The 26,282-nt window shown below is 56.5% G+C and overlaps 1 protein-coding gene across 1 annotated transcript; it reads right to left on the reverse strand.

Annotated features, from left to right (window-relative positions):
* Nucleotides 1-4,157: 4,157 nt before the first annotated feature.
* KRT80 (keratin 80) lies at nucleotides 4,158-24,199 on the reverse strand. Its single transcript, XM_054649097.2, has 9 exons — nucleotides 23,642-24,199; nucleotides 19,981-20,195; nucleotides 13,327-13,387; nucleotides 11,333-11,428; nucleotides 8,341-8,505; nucleotides 7,769-7,894; nucleotides 6,189-6,409; nucleotides 5,568-5,623; nucleotides 4,158-5,493 (listed from the first exon to the last, which is right to left on the reverse strand). Exons 1-9 carry the CDS (start codon nucleotides 23,975-23,977, stop codon nucleotides 5,324-5,326), a joined length of 1,446 nt encoding a protein of 481 aa, XP_054505072.2. The 5' UTR covers nucleotides 23,978-24,199; the 3' UTR covers nucleotides 4,158-5,323.
* Between the last annotated feature and the right edge of the window lie 2,083 nt (nucleotides 24,200-26,282).

A 26,282-nucleotide genomic window follows, 5' to 3' on the forward strand; every position in this document is an offset into this window, starting at 1 on the left:
CCACACATTTAACCCCATGGCACACGTCAGGGGGGAAGTTTGGCTCCCCTCTGGTGCTGAGCAGGACTCAGCTGGTGCTAGATTTCTCCAGGCTCTGGGAAGGACTGGGACAAGGCCTGGCTGCTCCCAGACTGAGGGTGCATCCCTAAACCCACTGGGGAAGGGAGGAGAGGTGGAAGAAAACCAGGAATGCTCCCACCTGCAGCTGTTTCCTGGGGAGCAGAGGGGCTGTGAGCTGAGATTCCAGATGGGAAAGGGGTTTTTCCCCTGATAAAGATGTTTTGGGTGTGTTCCTGGAGGATTTGGCCCTTAGAGGATAAAAAAGTGGAGTCAGAAAGGACCTGGGGGTATTTCAGCACAGCCAGAGACTGCTGGAGGGGAGCCCAGGGAGGGAAGGTGACAGATCCAGGTGGGATCAGATGCAGGGATGAGTTCCTCACCTTGGGAGCTGTTTCACCATCCCAGAGCGATTGCAGTGAGTCTGGGAGCAATGGAACAGCCAGGCTGGATCCCAGGAGTCATTCCCAGCTGGATGGGAGCTCCTGGTGGATGAGAAATGCCCTTTTGGATCACAGAACCATGGAATGGTTCAGGGGGAAGAGACCTTAAAGCAGTGGGCAGGGACAGGTCCCACCATCCCCGGGTGCTCCAAGCCTCATCCAGCCTGGCCAGGGATGGGGCAGCCACAGCTGCTCTGGGCAGTGGAGACCCAAGCAGGGTTCCCTGTAGGATCCCCTGTAGGGACCCCTGTAGGATCCCCTATAGGGACCCGTGTGGATTCATTCCCCTGTAGGGTCCCCTGTAGTAGGACCCCCTGTAGGATCCTGTGTAGGTCCCCTGTAGGATCCTGTGTAGGTCCCCTGTAGGATCCTGTGTAGTTTCCCTGTAGGATCCTCTGTAGTTTCCCTGTAGGATTGCCCATAGGGTCTCCTTTAGATCCCCTCTAGGATCCCGTGTAGGACTCCCTGTAGAAGGATCCCCTGTATGATTCCCTGTAGGGTCCCCGTTAGGATCCCCTCTGTTCCTCGCTCCTCGGGAGCCGTTTCCCTTTCTCCGCAGGCCGGGCCTGTGGAAGGAGGCCGGGAGCTGTTGGGGATTTTTGGGGAGGCGCTGCAGCGGCGTCACCTGCCCGGCAGAGGGAGCCCGGAGCTCGCTCCTGGCCTCTCCAGGTGCGCGGATCCCGGGATGCGCTCCCTGAGCCCAGAGCTCGCTCCAGGTGTGCAGATCCCGGGATGCGCTCCCAGAGCCCAGAGTTCGCTCCAGGTGTGCAGATCCTGGGATGCGCTCCAGAGCCCGGAGCTCGCTCCAGGTGTGCAGATCCTGGGATGCGCTCCCAGAGCCCGGAGCTCGCTCCAGGTGTGCAGATCCTGGGATGCGCTCCAGAGCCCGGAGCTCGCTCCAGGTGTGCAGATCCCGGGATGCGCTCCCGGAGCCCGCTCCTGGCCGCTCCAGGTGCGCGGATCCTGGGATGCGCTCCCCGAGCCCGGAGCTCGCTCCAGGTGCGCGGATCCCGGGATGCGCTCCCCGAGCCCGGAGCTCGCTCCAGGTGTGCAGATCCCGGGATGCGCTCCCAGAGCCCAGAGCTTGCTCCAGGTGCGCAGATCCTGGGATGCTCTCTGGGAGCCCAGAGCTCGCTCCAGGTGTGCAGATCCCGGGATGCGCTCCCCGAGCTCGCTCCTGGCTGCTCCAGGTGTGCAGATCCCGGGATGCTCTCCCAGAGCCGCTTCCCCCCCTGCTTCAGCCTCCGGGACTGATTCCCTGCTGCTCTTCCCGGCATCCCCGCGGCCCAGGATTCGCCCCTGGGATTTCTCACGTCCGAGACCTCCAGGACATCTGACGTGTCCGGTCCTGGAGAGGCTCCAGGCAGGGATGGGATCACCCTTGGGAGCAGCTGGAGCTGATACGGCACGGCCTGGAGGGGGCTGGGCCGTGGATTCCTGAGGGGCCTGGAAGATAAGAGGGACAAATATCCCCTGATCCCACAGATGCCCTCAGCACTCCCAAATCCCCGTGGGGAATGTGCCCCGGCACCCCAGGGGTGACTGAGTGAAGGGCATCACTGGAACTGGCCATAAAAAGCCATTATTGAGCCATAAACACGGGAATGCTGTTAATTATCCCATTTATTAGTTAATTACAATCCCTAACCCTGGTTTTCCCAGCAATCCTCAGGCCGTGATGCATTTTTTACACGGATCTGAGAAGGTGAGTGATGCCTCCACCCCCCCAAGCACCCTCTAACCATCACACAACCATCCCTTTTTCCATAAGCCTTTTCCATCAATTCCCCCACCACCACCACCCCAACCAAATTCAGGATCCTTTCAGTCCTTAGGAATTTTTAGGAAGCAGCCAGGTGGGATTTTGTGGCATTTTGAGCCAAAACCAGGGACGTGACAATCCTGGGGCTGCCCTTCACCACTGCATCCTTCTCTGTTTCCCCTTTTTTTCACATTCTGTCCCTAAATAAAGGTAAACCCAGTGTGTGTTATTCTGGATTGACAGCACTGATCCGGACAACATGGGGGTGCACCAAACCTTTTTTGAAGGGCTGGGGTAGGGATTTTTTTGGGGGGTCCTGAGCTGATGGTGCTGCTTGGATCCTGCAGCAATTCCCTGGGGAATTTACAGCTGGAATTGGGGCTGGTTGTGGCTCTGGGATGAGAACAGCCACGGGAATTTGCCCTGAGGAAGAGGCTGGGTCCCAGTGAGGGAGGGATGGTGGAGGGGGCAGGATGGGCCTCCCAAAGCCAAGGCTCATCCCAGGCAGAGCTCAGCTCAGCTCCCCTTAATGGAGGGCAGGAATTCTGCTGGGTGGAGCCATTCTCTGGTGCCCTCTGAGGGAGCTGAGGCTGGGAGCTGTGGGGCAGGGCAATGCTGGGTTGGGTCTGTCCCAGAACAGGGACCTGAGTCCAGGAGTGCGGCCAAAATCCCAAATCTCAAACCAACTCTTTAATCCCCTGCTGTGGCCTCCTCCCAGTCCCATGGGTGGAGAAGGCTCAGAAACAGCAAAAAGATCCCCAAAATCCAAGGTCAGGGAGGAAAAGCAGCGGGAAAGTCTCAGCTGAGCCCCTGAGCTCCCCCAGCTGGGGTGTCCCAGGCTCCCATTCCAGCCTCATCCCAGCCCTGCTCCTGCTCCTGTCCTGGCAATGGGGCTGCTCTGAGCACAGAGCCCTTCCCAGCTGCTTTGTTCCTCTGCCTGGGAAGGGCTTTTCCCAAGGGCTCTGCAGGTTCCTGGCTCCAGAGGCAGCCCTGCACTAACCCTGCCCACCTGGGAGCAACTGCAAACTGCTCAGAGTCCCCCCTTCCCCATCCTGCCAGGCTGGGAAACTGGACTGAACTCTTTCCTCTGGTGTGGAATGTCCTTCCCATCCTCTGCCTCCCTTCCCCTGCCCTGGACCTGGAGAGCAGCTCCCAAAGTTGGGTTCTCTGCCACTTTGGGGGCCCTTTGCACTCCCAGGGGAACAGGGAGCACCTGTGATCCACAAGGGCACCTCTGGAATGAAGGGCTGCAGGAAAATGTGGGTGCCCAGGGTGGACCTGCCCAGGTGTGCAGGAATCCCCCTTTGGAGAGGGACAGGAGGAATTTGGGAAGGGGAAGCTGACCCTGAGGACAGAGTGTCCCCCAGGTGAGCAGCAAACAGCAAACCTGCTCCCAAATTTGGGTCCTCCAGTGCCCCAGGGAACGTGCTCTGGTTTGGATCTCCCAGGGAAGTCCCTGTGGGGGTAAAGGGGCACCAAAAGGAATGAGGGGCTGCAGGGAAATGGGTGCCCAGGTGTGCAGGAATTCCCCTTTGGAGAGGGGCAGGAATTTGGGAAGGGGAAGCTGAGCAGTGCTGAGTGTGTTCCCCTCATTCCCAGATTTGGTCCCCAAGGCCTTGGATCCCACCCCGTGTCTGCCTCTCTGGCCCTGTGCCCTTGAATCATGATTCACCACTTTCTAACTTTGACTAGTTTGAGAGTGTTTGTCCATGATTTTGGGTTTTAAGGATTCACCATTCCTCCCGGGGCTGTGCCCTTCCAATCCCTGGGAAGTGATTCCAGCCTCACCTGGAATCACTGCCAGGACCCAGCTGGGTCCCCCCGTCCTGCTGGGAAGGAGCTGCTGCTCCAGTGCCTGTGGTGGGAGGCTGAGAGAAAACCAAGGACAGGAAGGATTCTGAGTGACAGAACTTTATTGTGGCAGCCAAACCCCGCGAGCCAGAGCTGTGCTTCCTATCCTACGGGAATGTGGGAATGGGGACCCAGAATCTGGGAATTCGGGGGCGCTGAGTGGCAGTGGCTGGGGCCAGGAAGGAAAACACTGCAGGATTGTGGGTGAGGTTGGGAAGAGGCCACAGCATCCCCCACCTGTGGCCACCTGGCCCTTGCAGGGCTGGCTCTGGGAGCTCTGGAGCATTGGGATTGGGATTGGCCCATGGGGGCAGCGGGGTCAGGTACAAGCTGAGGTCAATAAATACAAAGGCAAGGGAGTTTTCCAGCTTTGGGCTGAAAGAGAGAAGACTTGGATTTGATTTTAGGAAGGAAATTCTTCCCTATGAGGGTAGTGAGGCCCTGAATGGATTTCCCAGAGCAGCCATGGCTGCCCCTGGATCTCTGGAAGATCCCAAGGACAGGCTGGATAGAGCTGGGAGAACCTGGGACAGTGGAAAGTGTCTCTGCCCGTGGCAGGGGTGGGAAGGGATGAGCTTTGAGGTCCCTCCCAACCCCAACCAGGCTGTTCCCAGTGCAGTTAAATAGGAACCAACTTAAACACCCCAACTTTAGGAGCTGGAACTGCTGTGTGGAGCCTGGAGAGAGGGAGGGATTATGGGAGTCAAGAGTTTTGAGGCATTTTAGCTTTGGTGAAGGAAAGCAGGGGAATGCCCTGAGGTGGCCAAGGGTGCCCCAGGGTGTCACCAGATCTGTCAGTCCTGGTGACAAATCCATCCCTGGGGTTGTTTTCCTCCCTCTGCCCCAGTGTGGAATTTGGACGGTGCTTTCCTTGGAATCCCTGTCAGAGCAAGGAAAGGGTTTGGCAACAGCAGTAAAGGGACCAATGGCAGCTGCTAAAACTGGGGTAGGGACACTTCCCTCGGCTGGGCACATTCCAAGGGGTGACTGCCCTGTGAAGGGAGCCCTGGAGAGGGAGGAGAAGGGAATGGGAGAGTCCCTGAAGTGCTGGGGTGGTTCCTGCTGTAACTGGGAGTGGAGCTGTGAACTGGGATGGTGGAAAGCCAGGGGACAGCCTGGACAGGACCCTCATCCTTCATCCCTTGCACGCAGGCTGGAGTTCAGGAGGAGGAGCTTCCCAGGTGCTTGGGATCCGTGTCCATCCCATTCTCTAGGAGCACTCCCCGGGGGCCCCGGTGCTGAGCTTGGGCCGGGTCCCGGTGTCCGCAGCCCCCGGAGCCCCCGGCACGTCCTGGTCCCTGCCGGGGCCGCCTCCGCTGGGCTCCGTGGGCCCCGAGCCCCGCGCAAAGAGCCGCGAGTTGCGCAGGGTGCTGGCAGAAACTGACACAAGGGGGAGGTTAAAACCCTTCCAGCCATTCCCCCCTTCCCTGGATCACACGGATCAAAGCACTTACGAGGCCTGGGCCGGGAGTGGACGGCGCTGATGATGGTGGGGATGGGCTGCTCCATGCTGGGAAGGGAAGGACACAGAGTGAGGACAGGGCTGGAGCTCTCCCAGAGGGGTGGGAAGGGAAGGACACAGAGTGAGGACAGGGCTGGAGCTCTCCCAGAGGGGTGGGAAGGGAAGGACACAGAGTGAGGACAGGGCTGGAGCTCTCCCAGAGGGGTGGGAAGGGAAGGACACAGAGTGAGGACAGGGCTGGAGCTCTCCCAGAGGGCTGGGAAGGGCTGGGGTTTGGCCTGGGGGGGTTGGGATGGTGGTAGGACCAGGATGAGCTTCAACAGCCCCTGGGCAAAGCACCTGGAGAAGGTCTGGACCCTCAGCCTGGGGAGTCTGAGGAGGACTTGGGAGCAAGAAATGGGATTGAACTGGGAACAACCAGGATTTGCTCCTTCTTTGACCAAACCTGACTCAGAACTTGGGATTTGGGCAAGCTGGGCTTTAGGAGGAGTCCCTGTCCATGGAAGTGTCCCTGCCCATGGCAGGGGGTGGGACTGTTCCAAAGCATTCCATGATTCCTTGGTGTCTCCATCCCCCCAGGTTCCCCACCTGAGGCAGAGGAATCCTGGCTCACCTGTTCTCCTCCCCTTCCACGAGCTTCCTGTAGGTGAGGATCTCCACGTCCAGGGCCAGTTTGATGTTCATGAGCTCCTGGTACTCGCGGACCAGGTGAGCCATGTGCTCCCTGCTGCGCTGCAGGGCCTCCTCCAGCCCTGCCACCTTGGCCTTGGCGTCCCTCAGGGTCCCCTCCCCCTGCTCGCCAGCCTCGCGGATGTGCTCCTCCAGGTACAGGCACTGGGGTGTGGGAAAGGGAGCTGAGGGGGCTTGGGAGAGGGAATTCCACACCTGTCCTGTAATCCCACCCCAGCACACACCTGTCCTGTTATCCCAGCACACACCTGTCCTGTTATCCCAGCACACACCTGTCCTGTAATCCCACTCCAGCACACACCTGTCCTGTTATCCCAGCACACACCTGCCCCATTATCCCAGCACACACCTGTCCTGTTATCCCACCCCAGCACGCACCTGTCCTGTTATCCCAGCACACACCTGTCCTGTAATCCCAGCACACACCTGCCCCATTATCCCAGCACACACCTGTCCTGTTATCCCACCCCAGCACGCACCTGTCCTGTTATCCCAGCACACACCTGTCCTGTTATCCCACCCCAGCACACACCTGTCCTGTTATCCTACCCCAGCACACATCTGTCCTGTTATCCCAGCATACACCTGCCCCATTATCCCAGCACACACCTGTCCTGTTATCCCACTCCAGCACACACCTATGCTGTTATCCTACCCCAGCACACATCTGTCTGGTTGTTTCCCCCAGGACACACCTATGCTGTTATCCCACCCCAGCACACACCTGTCCTGTAATCCCAGCACACACCTGTCCTGTTATCCCACCCCAGCACGCACCTGTCCTGTTATCCCAGCACACACCTGTCCTGTAATCCCAGAACACACCTGTCCTGTTATCCCAGCACACACCTGTCCCATTATCCCAGCACACACCTGTCCTGTTATCCCACCCCAGCACACACCTGTCCTGTTATCCCAGCACACACCTGTCCCATTATCCCAGCACACACCTGTCCTGTAATCCCACTCCAGCACACACCTGTCCTGTTATCCCAGCACACACCTGTCCTGTAATCCCACCCCAGCACACACCTGTCCCATTATCCCAGCATACACCTGTCCCATTATCCCAGCACACCCCTGTCCTGTTATCCCACCCCAGCACACACCTGTCCTGTTATCCCACCCCAGTACACACCTGTCTTTTATCCTACCCCAGCACACATCTGTCTGGTTGTTTCCCCCAGGACACACCTATGCTGTTATCCCACCCCAGCACACACCTGTCCCGTTATCCCAGCACACACCTGTCCCGTTATCCCACCCCAGGTCACACGTGTCCCATTATCCCATCCCAGGTCACACCTGTCCCGTTATCCCCCCCCCCAGCACACACCTGTCCTGTTATCCCCCCCCAGCACACACCTGTCCCGTTATCCCATCCCAGGTCACACATGTCCCATTATCCCATCCCAGGTCACACCTGTCCCGTTATCCCAGGTCACACCTGTCCCATTATCCCATCCCAGGTCACACCTGTCCCGTTGTCCCCCCAGGACTCACCTGGCTCTTCTGGGACACGATGCAGGAGCGCAGTTTCTGGATGCGGATGTTCAGATCCGCGATTTCCCGCCGGCTGTCCAGGAGGTGCCCCCCGAAGGAGCCGGGCTGGGAGCTGCTGTCGGTGAGCTGTGGAGAGAGGGACAGGTGCCCTGGCATCACCTGGATTACCTGGGCAAAGGTCTGGGGCTCGTTCCTGTCCTCTCTGGCTGTGGCTCTGGATCTGGTGCCCTGGCATCACCTGGATTACTTGGGGAAAGCTCTGGGGCTTGTTCCCATCCTCTCTGGCTGTGCCAGGCTCAGCTGGCTCCTGGGACCAGTCACATTCCTGCTCTTTGGAGAGCTGGAAGGACATTTCCATCTCCACTGGGAGATGTGCTGGGTTCCTCCAGCGTGGAAAGCCCAGAGTAACAAAACTCTGGATTTTACTGTCTGGAGCTGATCATGGATAGTGCCTTGTCCCTCCCTCCATTCCCATTCCCATTCCCAGTCCATCCCTCCCATCCCAGCTGTCTCCAGGCCAATCCCTCCTGTCCTTTCCCTGCCTCTCCCAGCTCGGAGCAGGGATCTGATACCTTCCTCCGGGTCAGGGCCTCGGCCTCCTCCCAGCTGCGCAGGGCCAGAGCCTCGTACTGGGCCCTGACGTCCTCCACGATCCTGCCCAGGTCCGGCCGGGAGCAGCTGTCGATCCCCAGCACCACGGAAATGTCCTTGATTTCCGTCAGCAGCTCCTCCAGTTCCTGCAGAGCCACGGGACAACGGGAAAGAGAACAGGGAGCTGGACATTCATGGAATGGTTTGGGTGGGAAGGAACAGCAAAGCCCAGCCCATCCCAGCCCTGCCATGGCAGGGACACCTCCCACTCTCCCAGGCTGCTCCAGCCCTGTCCAGCCTGGCCTGGGACACTGCAGGGATGGAGCAGCCACAGCTTCCCTGGGAAATCCATTCCAGGGCCTCCTCACCCTCACAGGGAAGAACTTCTTCCCAGGATCTGGTCAAATCCAAGATTCCCAGTAGTCAGAGAGAGCTCCGGGTGGGCTGTGCTTGGCAGAACAGATTCCATGTGGAGAGGGGGACAATTCCCAAGTTTTCACTCTCTGGAGTTGGGAACCTGGTATTATTTGCTCCACAAAATCCAGACTCAGGTTATGTTAGGATTTGGGATCTTTGGATACAAACTGGCAAAATCTGACAAAACAGTGCCTTTGGACTAGTCCAGGAGCAGAGAGAATCCTGGGATCCTTAAGGCTGGAAGAGACCTGTAGGATCTGGATTCCAACTGTTCCTCAGCAGTGCCAAGGCCACCCCTGGCCGTGTCCCCAAGTGCCACATCCACACATTCCTTGGGCACTTCCAGGGACAGGGACTTCACCCCTGCCCTGGGCAGCTATGCCAGGGCTGGACAACCCTTTCCAGGAAGGAATTTTCCCTAATATCCAACCTAAACCTCCCCTGGCACTTCCTCTTGTCCAGTCAGTTGTTCTCCAGGAGCAGAGCTGGAGCTGATGATCACAGATCAATATCCACTGATATCCATGCTGAATGGGAGAGTCTTGGGAAAACAAAGGCAGTGTGGATCACTCCACACCCTGGCGAGGCTGGAAAATGCCCTTTCCAAGCTCAGCTGTGGGATCCACCAGGGCTGGGGCTGCTCTTGTGATGCCAGAGCCTGATTTAGGGCTCCTCAGGGAACCAGGAGCCTTCCCTGTGCACATCCAGGCTGGCAGAGCTGCTCCACTCCTCTGCCCTGGCAATGGCAGCGTGGAGGGAGGCAGGAGCACCCCTGGGACCACCACCAGGATATCTGCTCTGGGCAAGTCACAGCTGCAAATTCCCCTCCCTGTGACTAGAAAGGCCCCTGGACCTAGGCTTGGATCCAGGTTTGGACCCAGGCTTGGATCCAGATTTGGACCCAGGCTTGGACCCAGGTTGGGATCCTGGTTTGGATCCAGGCTTGGATCCAGATTTGGACCCAGGCTTGGATCCAGGTTTGGACCCAGGTTTGGATCCAGGCTTGGACCCAGGTTTAGATCCAGATTTGGACCCAGGCTTGGACCCAGATTTGGACCCAGGCTTGGATCCAGATTTGGACCCAGGCTTGGACCCAGGCTTAGATCCAGGTTTGGATCCAGATTTGGACCCAGGCTTGGACCCAGGCTTAGATCCAGGTTTGGATCCAGATTTGGACCCAGGCTTGGACCCAGGCTTGGACCCAGGCTTGGATCCAGATTTGGACCCAGGCTTGGACCCAGGTTTGGATCCAGCCTTGCTGCTCCCTTATTTCAGGTGCAGCTCCTGCTTTGCACCAGGAATTCCTTCTCCTCCTCCCTCTCCTTTGTTCTCCCCTTTGTGCTCAGGTCCCTTTGGAGCAGGAATTGTGTTCCTTGATCCCTTCCCTTCCCTGGCTGGGCTCACAAAGGGCTCTGTGGCCGAGGGTTAATACAGACACACCCCAAAAACCAGGATGATTGGGAGATTTTATCCCACTGCTGTTTAATCCGTGAGTTTCTTTGTTAATCTTGAAGCAGGTGAGAAAATTTGTGTTTATTTGGAATATTGGATCATTTGGTGAATAAAAGCCCCAAACTAGTCATTTATTAATGAGAATTAATAAATTATTTTCTCTTGATCCTTCCCAAGAAGGAAAGTTTACCTCATTTTCCCTCCCCCTGGGAATGTGCCTGTACCTGATGTCATCGAATCCACAGAGAAGGTGAGACAGGAAAGGTTGGGGATGACATTTTTACATTAATTAGGGGTTAAAAAATGCAGCTTTTTGTGGGATCCATGGGAAATCAGGTGGAGACCCTGGAGCAGGGCCTGATTTCCAAAAAAACTGGGCTAAAATTGCCTTGCATGACGAATAATCTCATTTTAGAGCAGATCAGCCTCCATGGGCAGTTGTGCTGGGAGGCAGCTCCAGCCTCTCCGTGCCTCAGTTTCCCACATGGAATGTTCATACTCCTCCACCAGGCACTGTAATTGTTTGGATTGCTGGAATTTAGATAAATCCTGAGTGTTCCCACTCTGCTGATCCTGCTGGGTGACATTTTCCAGGCCTGAGTCAGTGTTCTGTGGGGGCTTGGGGTTCCCTGGAACAGCCAAGAATTCCAACCTCATCCCAAACTGGCTGGTGGGGCTCAGCTCCTGCCCCAGGGATGGGGTTTGCCCCAGACCTCGGCCCAGGTGAGCCAAATGTTCAGACTGCAGGAAGGACCCAAACCCCAGGACACCTGGAGAACCTGGATGCTCTGAAGCACAGTCCAGACTCCTCCTTTCCCAGGAAAACCAGGGGTCCCAGCCAGGAATGATTGCAGCCAGGGGGAAGGGCCTCCTTCAGAACACTGACTCAGGCCTGGAAAATGTCACCCAGCAGGATGTGCAGAAAGAACGTTCTGGTCCCATTCCAATGCTGTTTTTAGGGGAGGGATCAACTCCTCAGGTCCTGCCTGAGCACTGGAATGGCTGTGACAGCCTGGCCAAGCTCCCACGTGGGTGGAAATCCAGCATCTGTCCCCAAAATGCCATTTCCCCCAGCATCCCAGCCCTCTCCAGGTGTGCTCCCACCTGCTCATAGATGGTTTTCTTCAGCTCCAGCAGCTCCTGGAGCCCTTTGAGCTTCACCTCCAGCTCCGTGCGGTGCAAGGTGCTCACATCCAAATCCTGCAGGGATGGAAAGGGATTCATCAGGGGTGGAAAGGGATTCATCAGGGGTGGAAAGGGATTCATCAGGGATGGAAAGGGATTCAGCAGGGGTGGAAAGGGATTCAGCAGGGGTGGAAAGGGATTCATCAGGGATGGAAAGGGATTCAGCAGGGGTGGAAAGGGATTCATCAGTCCAAACCTGGATTTGCAGCCAGTCACTCCCAGTGCTCCCCATCCCAGGGAGTTCCAGACATGCTGGACAGGGCTTGGAGCGGGAAGGGAAGGGAAGGGAAGGGAAGGGAAGGGAAGGGAAGGGAAGGGAAGGGAAGGGAAGGGAAGGGAAGGGAAGGGAAGGGAAGGGAAGGGAAGGGAAGGGAAGGGAAGGGAAGGGAAGGGAAGGGAAGGGAAGGGAAGGGAAGGGAAGGGAAGGGAAGGGAAGGGGTCTCTGCCCATGGGATGAGCTCCCAACCCATTCCCAGATTTATTAACAGGGATGTCTGGAGCTGCTCTCCAGCTGGGGAGGCTCCTTTGAGAACCTTTTCCCTTTGTTTTGTGGGACTTGGTGGTGGAAGGGCCAGGCAGGGCTGGACCATCCCCTCCCAACTTTTGTTCCCCACAAAAGGCTCCACTTGAAAACTTGGAGCCACCCATGGAAGTGTCTGGGAATGCCCTTCCTGGGGAGTGTGCCAAGGAAAACATGGAATTAGCCAGGATGGATATTTGTGGGGAACATTCCCTCTCTCCAACACCCTTATCCTGCCCCCAAACTGGGGGTTTTGATATAAAATCCCAATTCCAGCTGATTACCACTGGCTCCTGCTGGAGTGGGAGCTTTGCTCAGGGTTTGCCCAGGGCGTGGCCCCTCCGCAGGGAACAAAGGAAAACCTTTAAATCCTTTATCAATTCCAGCCTTTGCCAACCCTAATGGCACCCAGAGGGAACACAGGGAGGAGGGGGCAGCCGGGGAAGGGTTTGGACCCCTCAGGCCAGGGAAATCCCAGGGTGCAGGGATGGGCACAGTGACCAGGGCAGATCCCAGGGTGCGGGGATGGGGACAGTGACCAGGAGAGATCCCAGGGTGCAGGGATGGGGACAGTGACCAGGAGAGATGCCAGGACAAGGGATGGGCACAGTGACCAGGAGAGATCCCAGGGTGCAGGGATGGGCACAGTGACCAGGAGAGATCCCAGGGTGCAGGGGTGGGGACAGTAACCAGGAGAGATGCCAGGACAAGGGATGGGCACAGTGACCAGGACAGATCCCAGGGTGCAGGGATGGGCACAGTGACCAGGAGAGATGCCAGGGTGCAGGGATGGGGACAGTGACCAGGAGAGATCCCAGGGTGCAGGGATGGGCACAGTGACCAGGACAGATCCCAGGGTGCAGGGATGGGCACAGTGACCAGGAGAGATGCCAGGGTGCAGGGATGGGGACAGTGACCAGGAGAGATCCCAGGGTGCAGGGATGGGCACAGTGACCAGGAGAGATCCCAGGGTGCAGGGATGGGCACAGTGACCAGGAGAGATCCAAGGGTGCAGGGATGGGCACAGTGACCAGGAGAGATCCCAGGGTGCAGGGATGGGCACAGTGACCAGGACAGATCCCAGGGTGCAGGGATGGGCACAGTGACCAGGACAGATCCCAGGGTGCAGGGATGGGGACAGTGACCAGGACAGATCCCAGGGTGCAGGGATGATGATGCTCTGATCCCCAGGTGCTGCCAGGGGATTTTCAGGATTTTCAGGAGCCACTCCAGGCTCACCCTCCTGTGGAATTGGGCTCATCCCCTCCCTCTCCTCCTCCAGACCTTGTTATCCCAAACCAGCTGAGCCTGGATCACCTCCAGGCCCTCCCCTGGCTGTGCAGGGCTGGGTAGAGCCAATCCATTGGGAAATTCCCCTTCCCCTCCTGCTGACCTTTTTGAGCTCCATGAAGGTGAATTCCATCCCACTGCAGAGGCGAATTTCATCCTCGTACCTGCAGAACACCCACAGCATGGCATCAACCACAGGGAAACTCAGGGAGGGACACTCAGGGTTGTCTTCAGACCCCCAAAGTATCCAAACTTTCTGCTTTTCCTGCTTGTCCCCCCTCCTTGAGGCATTGAGTGAGAAGAAGCTGCCCTGGAACGCCAGGAGCACTTTTGGGATGAAGAATCCCAGAGCAGAGAGGAGGGAGCTTTAATTGGGATTTCATTTGGGGGCTGGGCAGCCTCAGGTTCTTCACAAAGGGATGAGGGACAGGGGTGGGGAATGGGCTCTGCCCAAACTCCTCAATTTCACCCCAAACCTTTTCCATTCTGCTCATGTTTACTCAGAGTTTCACTTCCAGGGTCGGAGCCTTCCCAAGTCCAAAGGAGAAAACTTTGGCGTGTGGAAAATCTGAGAATTCTGGGCTGGTGTCATAACTCAGCCCAGGTGATTTGTGAAGGCACACAGGCAAAGGAATTCATGGGAAACTGCCCATGGAGTGAAAGGAAACCAAACCAGGATGGGGTGGAGTCCTGGGTGTCCCCGTGTTTAAATCCAGGTGGGACAGGGCAGGGCCAGGGAGCAAAGCCTCAGTCCAGGGGCAAATGGATATGAGTGGGAACTGGGGAATGCTCCAACCCTTGTAGGCTCCTGGGACAGGGGTGTGGTGATCCCAAACCCAGGAAAGGCCCAGGGTCCATTTGGGGCCCAGCAGAGCTGGGTCAGAGCAGAACCATGGGAGGGGGTGGGTGTCCCCCCAGCAGCTGGACAGGTGTGGGAGCACTGGGAGTGCTGGATCAGAGCAGGCTGAGCTCTCAGGGAGCTCCTGGCTCCCCTGCTCTTCCCTAATCCCTCATGTGCCCCTCCTCAGCCTAAGGGGCACATGGCATTCCATGGAATCATTAAGGTTGGAAAAGCCCTTGGAGAACATCGAGCCCAGCTGCTCCCCCAGCACTGCCAGGGCCAGCCCTGACCATGTCCCCAGGTGCCACAGCCACACGGCTTTGGTGGCTCCACCCCTGCCCTGAGCAGCTGTGCCAGTGCCTGGACCCTTTCCAGGGAGGAAATTTCCCCAATATCCAACTAAACCTCCTCTGGCACAGCCTGAGGCCATTTCCCTCGTCCTGTTGTTCCCTGGGAGCAGACCCCAACCCCCTCTGGCTGTCCCCTCCTGTCAGGAGCTGTGCAGAGCCACAAGGTCCCTCCTGAGCCTCCTTTTCTCCAGGCTGAGCCCCCCCAGGTCCCTCAGGAGCTCCCCAGACCCTTCCCCAGCTCTGGTCACACTCCAGCCCCTCGGGGTCTCTCTTGGTGGAAGAGGCCCCAGAGTGCCCCCAGTTCCAGCTGTGAACTCAGACTTTCAGTGCTGCTTGGACACGTCACCAAGTGGGCCTAAGGGGAGCTGAGACCTTTGGGAACGAGGTAAAATGGGCAAATGGGGTCTCCCAAGAGACTGAGGACAGGAACATCAGGAATGCAGCCCTGTGCTGCTGTTTGGGCTCTGGTGCATCCAGTTCAAAGGTTCTCAGGAGCCCAGAAGGTTTTTGGGAGCCTTCCCTGCTGTGTACAAAGTGTGGGAATGGGGAGCTGTGCCTGGGCAAGGGGAGCAGATGTTGGGAAAGGGGGGAAGCCGTGCTCAGGAGCTGAGCTGGGATTATCCAAAGCAGCTCCCGGGAGCTGCAGCTCCCTCACTGAGGGGACCATGAGGGCTGGGCTGTGTGACAGTCACAGCTTTGGGCACTCCTGGGGTTCCTCCTGAGTCCCCCTCGGTGCTGACCTCTCCCTCTCCTTCCCTGCTTTTCCAAGGGTGGGCAGCAGGGGCTGATGGGATTTACCTGGTGCTCTGTGCTCCTCACCTGGGATGTCAGCCTGGAATGCTGGAATGGCCAAGCTCAGTGCCTGTCTGCAGCCCCTGTGCCAGGCCAAGCTCAGTGCCTGTCTGCAGCCCCTGTGCCAGGCCAAGCTCAGTGCCTGTCTGCAGCCCCTGTGTGGGCCAAGCTCAGTGCCTGTCTGCAGCCCCTGTGCCGGGCCAAGCTCAGTGCCTGTCTGCAGCCCCTGTGTGGGCCAAGCTCAGTGCCTGTCTGCAGCCCCTGTGCCGGGCCAAGCTCAGTGCCTGTCTGCAGCCCCCTGTGTCAGGCCAAGCTCAGTGCCTGTCTGCAGCCTCTGTCCTGGGCCAAGCTCAGTGCCTGTCTGCAGCCCTGTGCCAGGCCAAGCTCAGTGCCTGTCTGCAGCCCTGTCCTGGGCCAAGCTCAGTGCCTGTCTGCAGCCCCTGTGTGGGCCAAGCTCAGAGCCTGTCTGCAGCCCCTGTCCTGGGCCAAGCTCAGTGCCTGTCTGCAGCCCCTGTCCTGGGCCAAGCTCAGTGCCTGTCTGCAGCCCCTGTGCCAGGCCAAGCTCAGTGCCTGTCTGCAGCCCTGTCCTGGGCCAAGCTCAGTGCCTGTCTGCAGCCCCTGTGCTGGGCCAAGCTCAGTGCCTGTCTGCAGCCCTGTCCTGGGCCAAGCTCAGTGCCTGTCTGCAGCCCCTGTGCTGGGCCAAGCTCAGTGCCTGTCTGCAGCCCCTGTGCCGGGCCAAGCTCAGAGCCTGTCTGCAGCCCTGTGCCAGGCCAAGCTCAGTGCCTGTCTGCAGCCCCTGTGTGGGCCAAGCTCAGTGCCTGTCTGCTGGGCCAAGCTCAGTGCCTGTCTGCAGCCCTGTGCCAGGCCAAGCTCAGTGCCTGTCTGCAGCCCCTGTGTGGGCCAAGCTCAGTGCCTGTCTGCAGCCCCCCTTCCTCCTTCTCCCTCTCAGCTCAGGCCCAGTCTCTCCCAGTCTCTCCCAGGCTCTCCCAGTGTGCCCCACTCTGTCCCAGGCTGTCCCAGTGTGTCCCCACCCCGGGCTCTGTCAGAACCCTGCTCCTGGCAGTGCAGAGCTGCCCCAGAGCTGCCCCAGCCGGCCCAACGCGCTCCTGCCACGCTCCAGGCCCGTGACTCACCCCAGGCTGGGGCTGGAGCATTCCACAGGCACATCCCAGCCTTTATCTGCGGGAGATGATCCTGGGGCACTGCAGGAGGGCAAACACAGCCCTTCCTGCACTTGGCACACTTGAGACGGCGTCTGCTCGCCCCAGGCTCCTTCCATGGAGCAAAATCCAGGGAGGCAGCTCTCAGGCAGGCTGTGTTCCTGTGCTCCCTCCTTGATGTGCCTGTGCTCCTTCCTGGATGTGCCTCTCCCCTCTCCATCCATCCATCCCTCATCCATCCATCCACCCATCATCCATCCCTCCATCCCTGTGTCTGTCCGTCCATCCATCCATCCATCCATCCATCCATCCGCCCATTCATCATCCACCCATCATCCATCCCTCCATCTCTGTGTCTGTCCACTCATCCATCATCCATCCATCCATCCATCAATCCATCCATCCATCCAATCCACCTGCTCTGAGCATCCATCCAATCTATCATCCATCCATTCATACAATCCATCATCCATCCATCATCCATCCCTCCCTCCCTCCATCTATCCAATCCATCATCCATCCATCCCTCATCCATCCATCCACCCATTCATCATCCACCCATCCATCATCCACCCATCATCCCTCCATCATCCCTCCATCCATCCATCCATCATCCCTCCCTCTGGAATTGCTGCTCCATGGCAGAGTCCTTTGAGGAGAAGGTGGGAGTGTCCCAGTGGGTCCCATCCAGGTGGGTTTGGGAAGCAGTCCCAGACTCAGGATGAATTCAGGGCCTCATGGGGGGACTCCCCCAGGCACATTTCCCATCCTGGAGGATTTGGGGTGTTCCATCCAGAATGCCACAGCCTGGCTGAGGGCACCACTCCAGCGGGAAATCCAACTGGTTCTTTGTGGGAATTCTTAAAATTAGAGGGTTTTAGGAAAGTTGCAATAATTCTTCATTTTTCCTTCCCCAGAATTCCCTGGGGAAAAGAAACCTCCTGGATTTGCCTGGAGATTTGCTCCAGAAATGCTCCTGGGCTGGGCCAGGGCTGGATGGGGCCTGGGAATTCTCTCCCTGTGACTGAGTTTTGAGGGGCAAAGCACCCCAATTGTGTCCTATCCCCTTGTCCAAGTCACTGGGAAAGTCACAAGAAATGCAACGGGGAGAACCCTTGGGCAGCACCTTCATCCCTAAGAAATCAGGTTGGAAAACCCTGGAGTGTTGGGAGCTCGGGGAATTCTGCAGCAATTCCTGAGTGCAGATCTGAGCACAGACTGGGGCTGCCCCATCCCTGAAGTGTCCAAGGCCTGGGGACACCCTGGGAGAGTGGAAGGTGTCCCTGTCAATGCCAGGGTCCCTTCCCACCCGTCTCAGTCTGGGATTCTGCTTCCTCACGGAAGGGCCAGGTGCTCCCTGCAGGGATGGCAGCTCCTGACCTTTGCATTAGCCAAACAAACAGCAGGCAGGCACCTCCCATGAGGAATTTAGGACTTTTTAGGCAATTTAGGATGTCATTCGAAGGACTCCTGGGAGGATGATTTCAGTGTAAGGTGAAGAATCAAACTCCTGGTTCTTATTCCTCTGAAATTCCTCCCAACACTTCCTGTCCTTGGCACCGCTGAGGCTCCTGGAATCCTGGGCTTTGAGCACCTCACAAGAAAGACCCTGCGGGGCTGGAGAGAGTCCAGGGATGGGAATGGAGCTGGGGAAGGGCTGGAGCACCAGGGAAGGGTCTGGAGAACTCCTGAGGGACCTAGGGAGGCTCAGCCTGGGGAAAAGGAGGCCCAGGGGGAACCTGGTGGCTATGCACAACAGGAGGGGACAGCCAGGTGGAATTCAGAATCCCCTCCCAGGGAACAAGGGAAAAATAGCCCCAAATTCCATCAGAGGAGGTTTAAGTTGGATATTTGGAAAAATTTCTATGGAAAGGGTTGTCCAGCCCTGGCACAGGCTGCCCTGGGAGTCCCCACCCCTGGAAGTGTCCAAAGCCCTGTGGATGTGACACCTGGGGATGTGGGTCAGTAATGACCACAGTGGCAGGGGGTTGATGGATGGACCTGATGATCTCCAAGGGCTTTTCCAAGCTGAGTGATTCCATGATTCCGACCTGCTCTGAGCTGATTAATGCATTTCACTGCTGGGTCTCTGTTAGAAGGAGCTGCCAGCCCTTCCCTAATTTGCAGCCACTTGGAGCAGGGCTTAAGGAGCTGGAGAATCCTTGGAGAGTTTGTGCCTCATCTCAGGAGTGGGTTTGGATCCCAGCAGGGATTTCTGCTCCCCCAGTCCCTTGGCACCACTTTGGGTTGGACAGTCTCTGCACAGCCCAAATCCCCATGGGAGCCTCCAGAGCTCCAGGAAGGCGCTGGGTGCCAGTGGGAGGGAAAGGAGCTCATTTGGGATTCTCCTGTGGGATGCAAATGAGCCCCATAATGAGGGAGGTATTGTCTGCTCCCCTGTGACCGGGCATGGCCCAGCTGCTCTCTCTTATCTGCTCATCTCGGAGCTCTCCAGAGATAAGAGGAGCTCCCCAGAGATAAGAGGCAGCTGCACCTCCCCGACCTTTGGCTGCCTCCCTATTCCAGGTCAGGACCATTTGGGGCACAATTTTGACCTTTTGGCCAGAGCAGAGTTTGGCAGAAATGCTTCAGGTGAAGGGGGAAAGGAAGAGATCCCACAGTCATGGAATAGAATATTCCTTCTTTACGAAGGAATTCCTCCCTATGAGGGTGGGGAGGGCCTGGAATGGATTTCCCTGTGGCTGCCCCATCCCTGGAAGTGTCCAAGGCCAGGCTGGATGGGGCTTGGAGCAACCTGGGATAGTGGGAGGTGTCCCTGCCCATGGCAGGGGTGGGACGTGTGTGTGTGAGCCTGGAGAGGAAAAAGCTCCAGGAAGAACTTTGAGCCCCTTCCAGTGTCTCAAGGGACACCAGGGGAGCTGGAGAGGAACTTGGGACAAGGGATGGAGGCAGAGGACAAGGGGAAATGGCTTCCAAGAGGGCAGGGATATGTGGGATATTGGGAAGAATTCCTTCCTGTGAGAGTGGGGAGGGCCTGGAATGGATTTCCCTGTGGCTGCCCCTGGATCCCTGGAAGTGCCCAAGGCTGGACAGGGCTTTGAGTGGAAGGTGTCCCTGCCCATGGCAAGGGTGGCACTGGACGATTCTAAAGGTCCCTCCTAACCCATTGTGTGAGGATGAATATCCTGAGTTGGAAGACGCCACAGGGATCATCAAATCCAACTCCTGGCCCTGCCCAGAACATCCCAGAATTCCCAGTATATAGTTGTTTCCCACCATGGGACTGTTGTTTTTTGTACAGAGCAGCCTGGTCCAGAAATCACCTTGGGGACAACGTTCTGGCTTGTGCTAATTTTGTGGAGAATAAACATTCCCTGTTTTCATGGCTGTCCCTCCAGCAATGCCATTCCCTGAGTTATTCTCTGGCAGAGGCTCCTCTCAGACCCTGCTCTCCTTGGAATTTCATTGTTCCAGCTTTCCTTTCACCTCTCATTAACCAGTTGTGATCCTAAATTCCCAAATCCATCCTTCTGTGCACACCAAACTAGGAATATGTTCCAGGCTGGCTGAGTTAACTCAACCCCACAGGGCTGTTCCCTGTGCTCAGCTGAATCCCCCTGGGCATGGACAGACAGAGGGACAGGGACACCTACTTGCTCCGGAAGGCGTCCATGGTGCTCAGCACCTTCGCCAGCTCCGACTCCAGGTTCTCCTGCTCGTAGTTGAGCGCCTTCATCTCCTGGTTCATTTTGCTCACATACTGCTCATAGATGGCCTTGATGTCCGAGTCAGAGTGGGAATTGTCCTGGTCCTTCAGGAAGTTCCACCTGGTCGTCAGGATCTTGTTCTGCTGCTCCAAGCTCTGGACCTACGGGAGAGGTTTCAGAGGTGTCAGTGACACTGAGGGCCACAGTCAAAGCATGGCAGGGCAGGAGATGTTGGAGACCTTCAGAACCAGCAGATTTCCCAGGAAGAATGAGAAATCCCTTCAAACTAGGCCTGAGGATGGAGGGTTATGGAATCATGGAATGGTTTGGGTTGGAAGGGACCTTAAAGATCACCCAGGTCCATCCCCTGGCATAGGCAGGGACACCTTCCTCTTTTAGGGGTTTTACATGTTAACCACTAATTAATTTCTCAATAGAACACAGTGACATCAAAATAAACACAGTGGCATTGGAATAAACATAATGACATCAAAATAAATATGGTGACATCAAAATAAACAGTGATGTGATGGTGGTCACAGGGGTCTTAGGATGAGGGAAGAGACGTAGATCTGGATCCATGTTTCAGAAGGCTTGATTTATTATTTTATAATATGTATATTACATTAAAACTACACTAAAAGAATAGAAGGAAAAGTTCTCATCAGAAGGCTGGGCTAAGGATAGAAAAGAATGAATAACAAAGGTCTGTGGCTCAGACAGAGAGAGAGCCAGCTCTGCCATGATTGGCCATTAATTCCAAACATCCACATGAGACCAATCCCAGATGCACCTGTTGCATTCCACAGCAGCAGATAACCATTGGTTACATTTTGTTTCTGAGGCCTCTCAGCTTCTCAGAAGGAAAAAATCCTACGAAAGGATTTTTAATGAAAAGATGTCTGCAACACAGTGACATCAAAATAAACCCATTCACATTGGGCTAAACGCAGTGACATCAGGGTAAAGGAGTCACTGACAATAGGAATGGTCAGTTCTGTCCCTTTTGTGTGTGACAATGGGCTACTGGAAACACCTCCAGCATCACCAGATCCAGGTGTTGAGTCCAACTTGGTGAAGCCAAGGCTGCAGATCCACCCCAGGTCATGCAGGGACATCCAGGGTCAGGGAAGGGCAGATTTCCTACCCCAGAGAGCACAAAGGAACCCTCTGGACTGCCAGGGATTACAGCATGGAGGTTCAGGGAAATGAATCAGGTTTATTGCAGAGCAGCTCAGACAAAGCTCTGGAGAACATCCCAGGTAATTACAGACTCCAGGTGAGCTCCTTGTGCTGGCTGAGAGGACAACGCTGCCCTTCCACCGCCCGCCTTTGAGGAACCTGCTCCTCTTTCCCAATATTCCCAATCTCACCAGTAACACTCCAAGTTTAACAGTTCTCATCTTCAAAGCTCTTGGCCAACTCCAATTAATTGACTAATTGCTACCTCTGGGAGCAGCCCCAGTCACGTTTTGGCTGGAGATGCCGGAGCTGCCTCCAAGTTTGCCGTGTTGCATTCCGGGATGACTCAGGGCCGATGCCATGCCCAGAGCACTGGGGGCACTGGGGGCAGGAGCCATCAGACCTCCAGCCTTGGCCTGGGGTCCAAAGAAGAGGCAGAATTCCAGCTGCTGACCCAGATGTGGCACCATCTTTCTCCAAATCCTTCTTGTCTGAACAGAGAGAGCAGCCAAGCAAAGCAGAACCATTCCAGTGCTTGGGAGCTTCCAGCAGAAGGGATGGGAGAGTTGGGATGTTCTGGGTCTCACTCTTAGAGACTTCATCCTTCCCTGCTGGGATGAGAATGGATTGTGTTGGTTGTTGTTCCAGGTCCATCTTTGATCTTCAATTAATTCCTGACCTCCTTCCTAATCCTCAGCTGCTCCATTTGTCCCTCACATTCCTGTCAGCAAACCATTCCTGTGCTCAACTGGTTCCATCTTGGCTTCCAACATCTGCTTGGAACTGGATGATCCTAAAGGTTCCTCCTGACCCAAACCATTCCATGAACCTGTGACTCCTGCAATGTCCCTCTCAGTGGAAATCCCCCCTTGCTGAGCCTTTGCAGAAGCTTTGCAGAAGGATCACCTAGATTTCACCTCATTCCCTGGAATTTCATGCCTGAACACACAAGTGGCCAAAGCCTGGTCCTCACAGACCCTCCCCTCAAGCAGAGGCTCCAGGGCTTGGGTTTTCCCTGTCTTCTTTTCCATCTGTCTGGAAAATAAGAACCAGCAGATCTGTAACAGCTGGAAAAGCTCCAGCACCAAACTCCTGTGGCTATGTAGTCAATTATCCTTGGAATCACCTGCTGGGGATTGAGAACATCTGAATCCCTCATTATAAAGCCAGGTTCTCTTTGACAAGGAAGCGCCATTCCCTTCCTCTGGAATGAGGGCCTGGGGCAGGTGCCTGAAGCTGCCACTTGATGCAGCTCTTGAAGCCTTGATGCAGCTCTTGAAGCCTTCAAAGGAGCTCAGGAGCTGCAGTCGGAGACCTGGGCCCAAGGGGTGTTTGTGTCCCTGAACCCCTGGCCCAGGGGGTGTCCCTCTCCCAGGATCACACGGATCAGGAGGTCACTGGGTTGGGTTTGTGGGGAAACCTGGAACTCTCAGCTCTTCCCTCCCTCGTGCCAGGGAACAGGCCTGGCTCAGGCACATGGGGTTTTGTGCCTTTCCCTTCCTCCCATCCCTGCTCTGAGGGCCCAGCAAACCCCAGCCTCTCCACCTGGACAGTCCAAATTCCAGCCTCTACTGTCTGGGTGTTTCCCACACCAGGTGCTCTCCAAATTCCCAATGCCACAGCCTTGGAAAGGCTCACAGGAGGAGGCTGTGTCCATCCACAGAGCCAGGCTGGGCCCTGTTGACCCTGCCAGGTGTGACTGGCCACAACTGTCCCCCTTGAGAGATCCACTGCAGATGTTCCCACAGCCTTCTCCTTCCCACTGTGAATTCAGGTCCTCGCAGAGCTGAAATGAATCAATCCCAGGCTGCTGGAGGCTGGCAGGGAGAGCTGCATGAAGCAATCCCAGAGATTACATCTGTTTACGGAGCAGGGCTCTGCAGGAACCTGCCTGCTCTGGGAGTTGTTTTCCTTGGAGAAACTTCTGCTTCTGCCGGCTCTGCAGAGATGAAAGCAGCTCTTTCTTGGCCTCTCTCCTCAGGAGCTCTGAGGCAGTGGCTGGGGGGTCCCCTGGCCCCCTGCACTGCCCTAGTGGAGGTGGGGATGAGTTCCTGGGGATGAGTTCCTGGGATGAGTTTCCAGCTCTCTTCAGCAGCCGGAATTGGAGCTGCCGCCATACTCGGTGTCACTGTTTGTGGCTGTTTGGCCACTCTGGGAGCCAAGGCCTCCTGACCATGGTCTCTGCTGCCCACGGTGCCCCCAGGACTCTGCCGGGGCTGCTCTGGGGGTCCCCAGGAGCTGCCCGGGGTGACAGCACAGCCCCCAGCCGTGCCTTCCTCAGGGATGCTCCCTAACCCTCGTCAGACAGAGAGCTCGGAAGGAATAACTAATTGGGTTAACAACTAATTAGCCGGATGTGCCAGCCTCCCCGGGGTGGCTGCAGACCCCGGCGGGTCCCCGAACCCGTCCCTGCCCCAGTCCCTACCTTCTCGATGAGGGTCACGAACTGGTTGTTGAGCACTTTGATGTCCTCCTTCTCCTGCTGCCGCACCGCCTGGAACTCGGTGTCGATGTCCAGGCGCACGGGGGGCGGCAGCCGCCCCTCGCCGGGGAAGGGCGAGCAGCGCCGGCTGCCCGGGGAGCCGCTGCCCAGGGAGCCGTGCCCGTCGCTGCCCAGGGAGCCGTGCCCGTCGCTGGTGCCGCCGTCGGGGCTGCGGCGCTCCGGGCTCGGGCTCCCGGCGGCTCTGCCGCGGCTCATCCTCGCCGCCGCCTCCCCGGAGCACAGCGAGCCGCTGGAGAAGGCAGAGCTGGGGTTGGTCATGGCCGGGCTGGCTCCGGGGGAGGGAGAGGCGGGGAAGGGCTGAAGGTTTGCGGCTGCTGCTGCCTCCGAGAGAGGAGCGGCGGGGCCGGCGCGGTTCCGTCTGCTGCGCTTGTGGCTGCTAATGAATTCCAAGCACCTGTTCTGCGATGTTCATTAAACGGAGGAGGGTGGAACCCTTGATGGAAATCCAGATCAACCTGTTGGCTTTTTTTCTTTCTTTTTTTCTATGTTGTTTTTTTTTTTTTTTCTTCTTATTCCCTCCTCTGTCTGCTCCCTCCTTTCTTCAGGAGCTTGTTTGTGTGAGGAGGACTCAGGCCCTGACAGCAAAAACAAACCCTCCCAGGTAATTCCAGCCCCCAGCAGCTGCCTCCCTCATCCTTAAAAGGTGAGGAAAGGAATTGGAGGTGCCAGGCTTGGGAAGGACTGCTCCAGGCACAGCTCTGCACAGAGACTTGGCACATGGAGCCGGCATCAGCCCCTGGCTGCTTTCCAGCCCAAATTTTCAGAAAGGAGCAGTGATACTTTTTTTTTTTCTTTTTTTTTTTCTTTTTTTTTCTCTTTTATAAATACAGGAGGGATTAAAACCATAAAGAGTCTGAATTGGCTAAAGAAAGACAGAAAGACTTGGGAAATGCATCCCAAGCTTGGTGTGGCTGGAGCTGCTCCTGCTCCACACGGGCACAGCAGGGAATGGTCTGGTGCTTGGGTGTTTTAGAGAGGATAGGTCTGGTTTTAGGGGTGTCAGGTCTAGTTTATGGATAATAGGTCTGGTTTTAGGGATGTTAGGCCTAGTTTATGGATAATAGGTCTGGGTTCAGGGATGTTAGGCCTAGTTTATGGAAAACAGTTTTAGGGTTTCGGGATGGTTTTTTTGTTTTTATCGGTTTTAGGGATGTCAGGTCTAGTTTATGGATAATAGGTCTGGTTTTGGGGATGTCAGGTCTATTTTATGGATAATAGGTCTGGTTTTAGGGATGTTAGGCCTAGTTTATGGAAAACAGGTCTGGTTTTAGGGATGTCAGGTCTAGTTTATGGGTAACAGGTCTGGTTTTAGGGATGTCAGGTCTAGTTTATGGATAATAGGTCTGGTTTTAGGGATGTCAGGTGTAGTTTATGGGTTATAGGTCTGGGTTCGGGGATGATAAATCTGTTTTTAGAAATGGTAGGTCTGGCTTTAGGGAAGATAGGTCTGGTTTAGGGAGGATAGGCCTGGTTTTGAGACCCCTGGGAGTGGGCCAAGAGTGCTGAGGTGATTCATTCATCTGCTCGGGCAGCACCAGAGACCCCCAAAACCTCTGGACCTGAGGTGGATCTCAGGTGCCCAAGTCCATCTTTGACTGCCCCATTCCCATTCTCCAAAAGCCCTATAAAAGCTGGAGATACAAAACCCCTCTGAATTTCAATGAGCTCTGGTATCCCCCCTTTAAATCCCTGTTAGGTACAAACCCTGGACGTGGTTTCCTGCTTTGGCTCCATTTCTCCTGCAAAGCCTGGGAAAGAAGAGCTCCCATCTGTGCCTTGCTTTGTGGCATCCTTGGGAAGGGGGGTGGTCTTCTCTGGCCATCCCAATTTCCATTTTGTGGGGAAGCTGCTGCTTTGCTGCTCTGGGCCTGCTCCATGCTGGAGTTTCCCTTCCAAGGGAGGTGAGGGAAGGAGAGGTTGGATCTGTGCTCTGACAAGAACCATCTGCTGAGGAGCAGCTGTGGTTTGGGAAGGATTCCCAGGGAAGGGGACCTGTTCCAGTGGGGTTGACCTTTCCTCCAGGTGGAATTGCAAGATATGGCCAGGAACGGGGTGTTTTCCCCTGTCCACCTTCCCCAAACATCCTTTCCAGGGAAAATGCATTTGAACCCCAGGTCACTCAGTGGCTCCTTGGCAGGACTTCTCACAGTAATCCTGATGGTTTATTTTAATGATTAAACCCAAATTCCTGGCTGGGAGCAGCCACAGTTTGTGGCTCCTGCTCTGTGGGTGACGTGACCCCTTTCTGGTCGCCTTCTCTGATGGCTCTGTGGCTGCAGGCATGGATGGGACCCCAATGGGCACCAGGCCAGGGTCACCTTGGCCCTGGGGCTGCTGGAGGTGCTGAGGGCACTCAGGACAGCCCTGGGAAGGCTCAGTCCCTCTGGGGGAAGCAGGTGCAGGTGGAATGAGGGCACTTTGGTGCTGTAGAGGCTGGGAGCAGTGTCTGCTCTGATCCTGGTGGGATCTTTCATGGTCCCAAGTCATCCCATGTCTGAGCACCAATCCCTGCTCCTTTCTCCTCCAAGGATCAATTCTTTCCCTCATCCTTTTTCTTCCATGA

Source organism: Agelaius phoeniceus, chromosome 35 (assembly GCF_051311805.1).
Source record: "Agelaius phoeniceus isolate bAgePho1 chromosome 35, bAgePho1.hap1, whole genome shotgun sequence".
Taxonomy (NCBI): Eukaryota; Metazoa; Chordata; class Aves; order Passeriformes; family Icteridae; genus Agelaius; species Agelaius phoeniceus.

Excerpts from the sequence above, each read along its gene's own strand:
- KRT80 (XM_054649097.2), bottom strand. The coding sequence starts at position 23,977 with ATGACCAACCCCAGCTCTGCCTTCTCCAGCGGCTCGCTGTGCTCCGGG. Across the intron at positions 6,410-7,768 it reads TCGTGTCCCAGAAGAGCCAG|TGCCTGTACCTGGAGGAGCA; the intron begins GTGAGTCCTGGG and ends CCCACACCCCAG. Across the intron at positions 5,624-6,188 it reads GTGGAAGGGGAGGAGAACAG|CATGGAGCAGCCCATCCCCA; the intron begins GTGAGCCAGGAT and ends TTCCCTTCCCAG.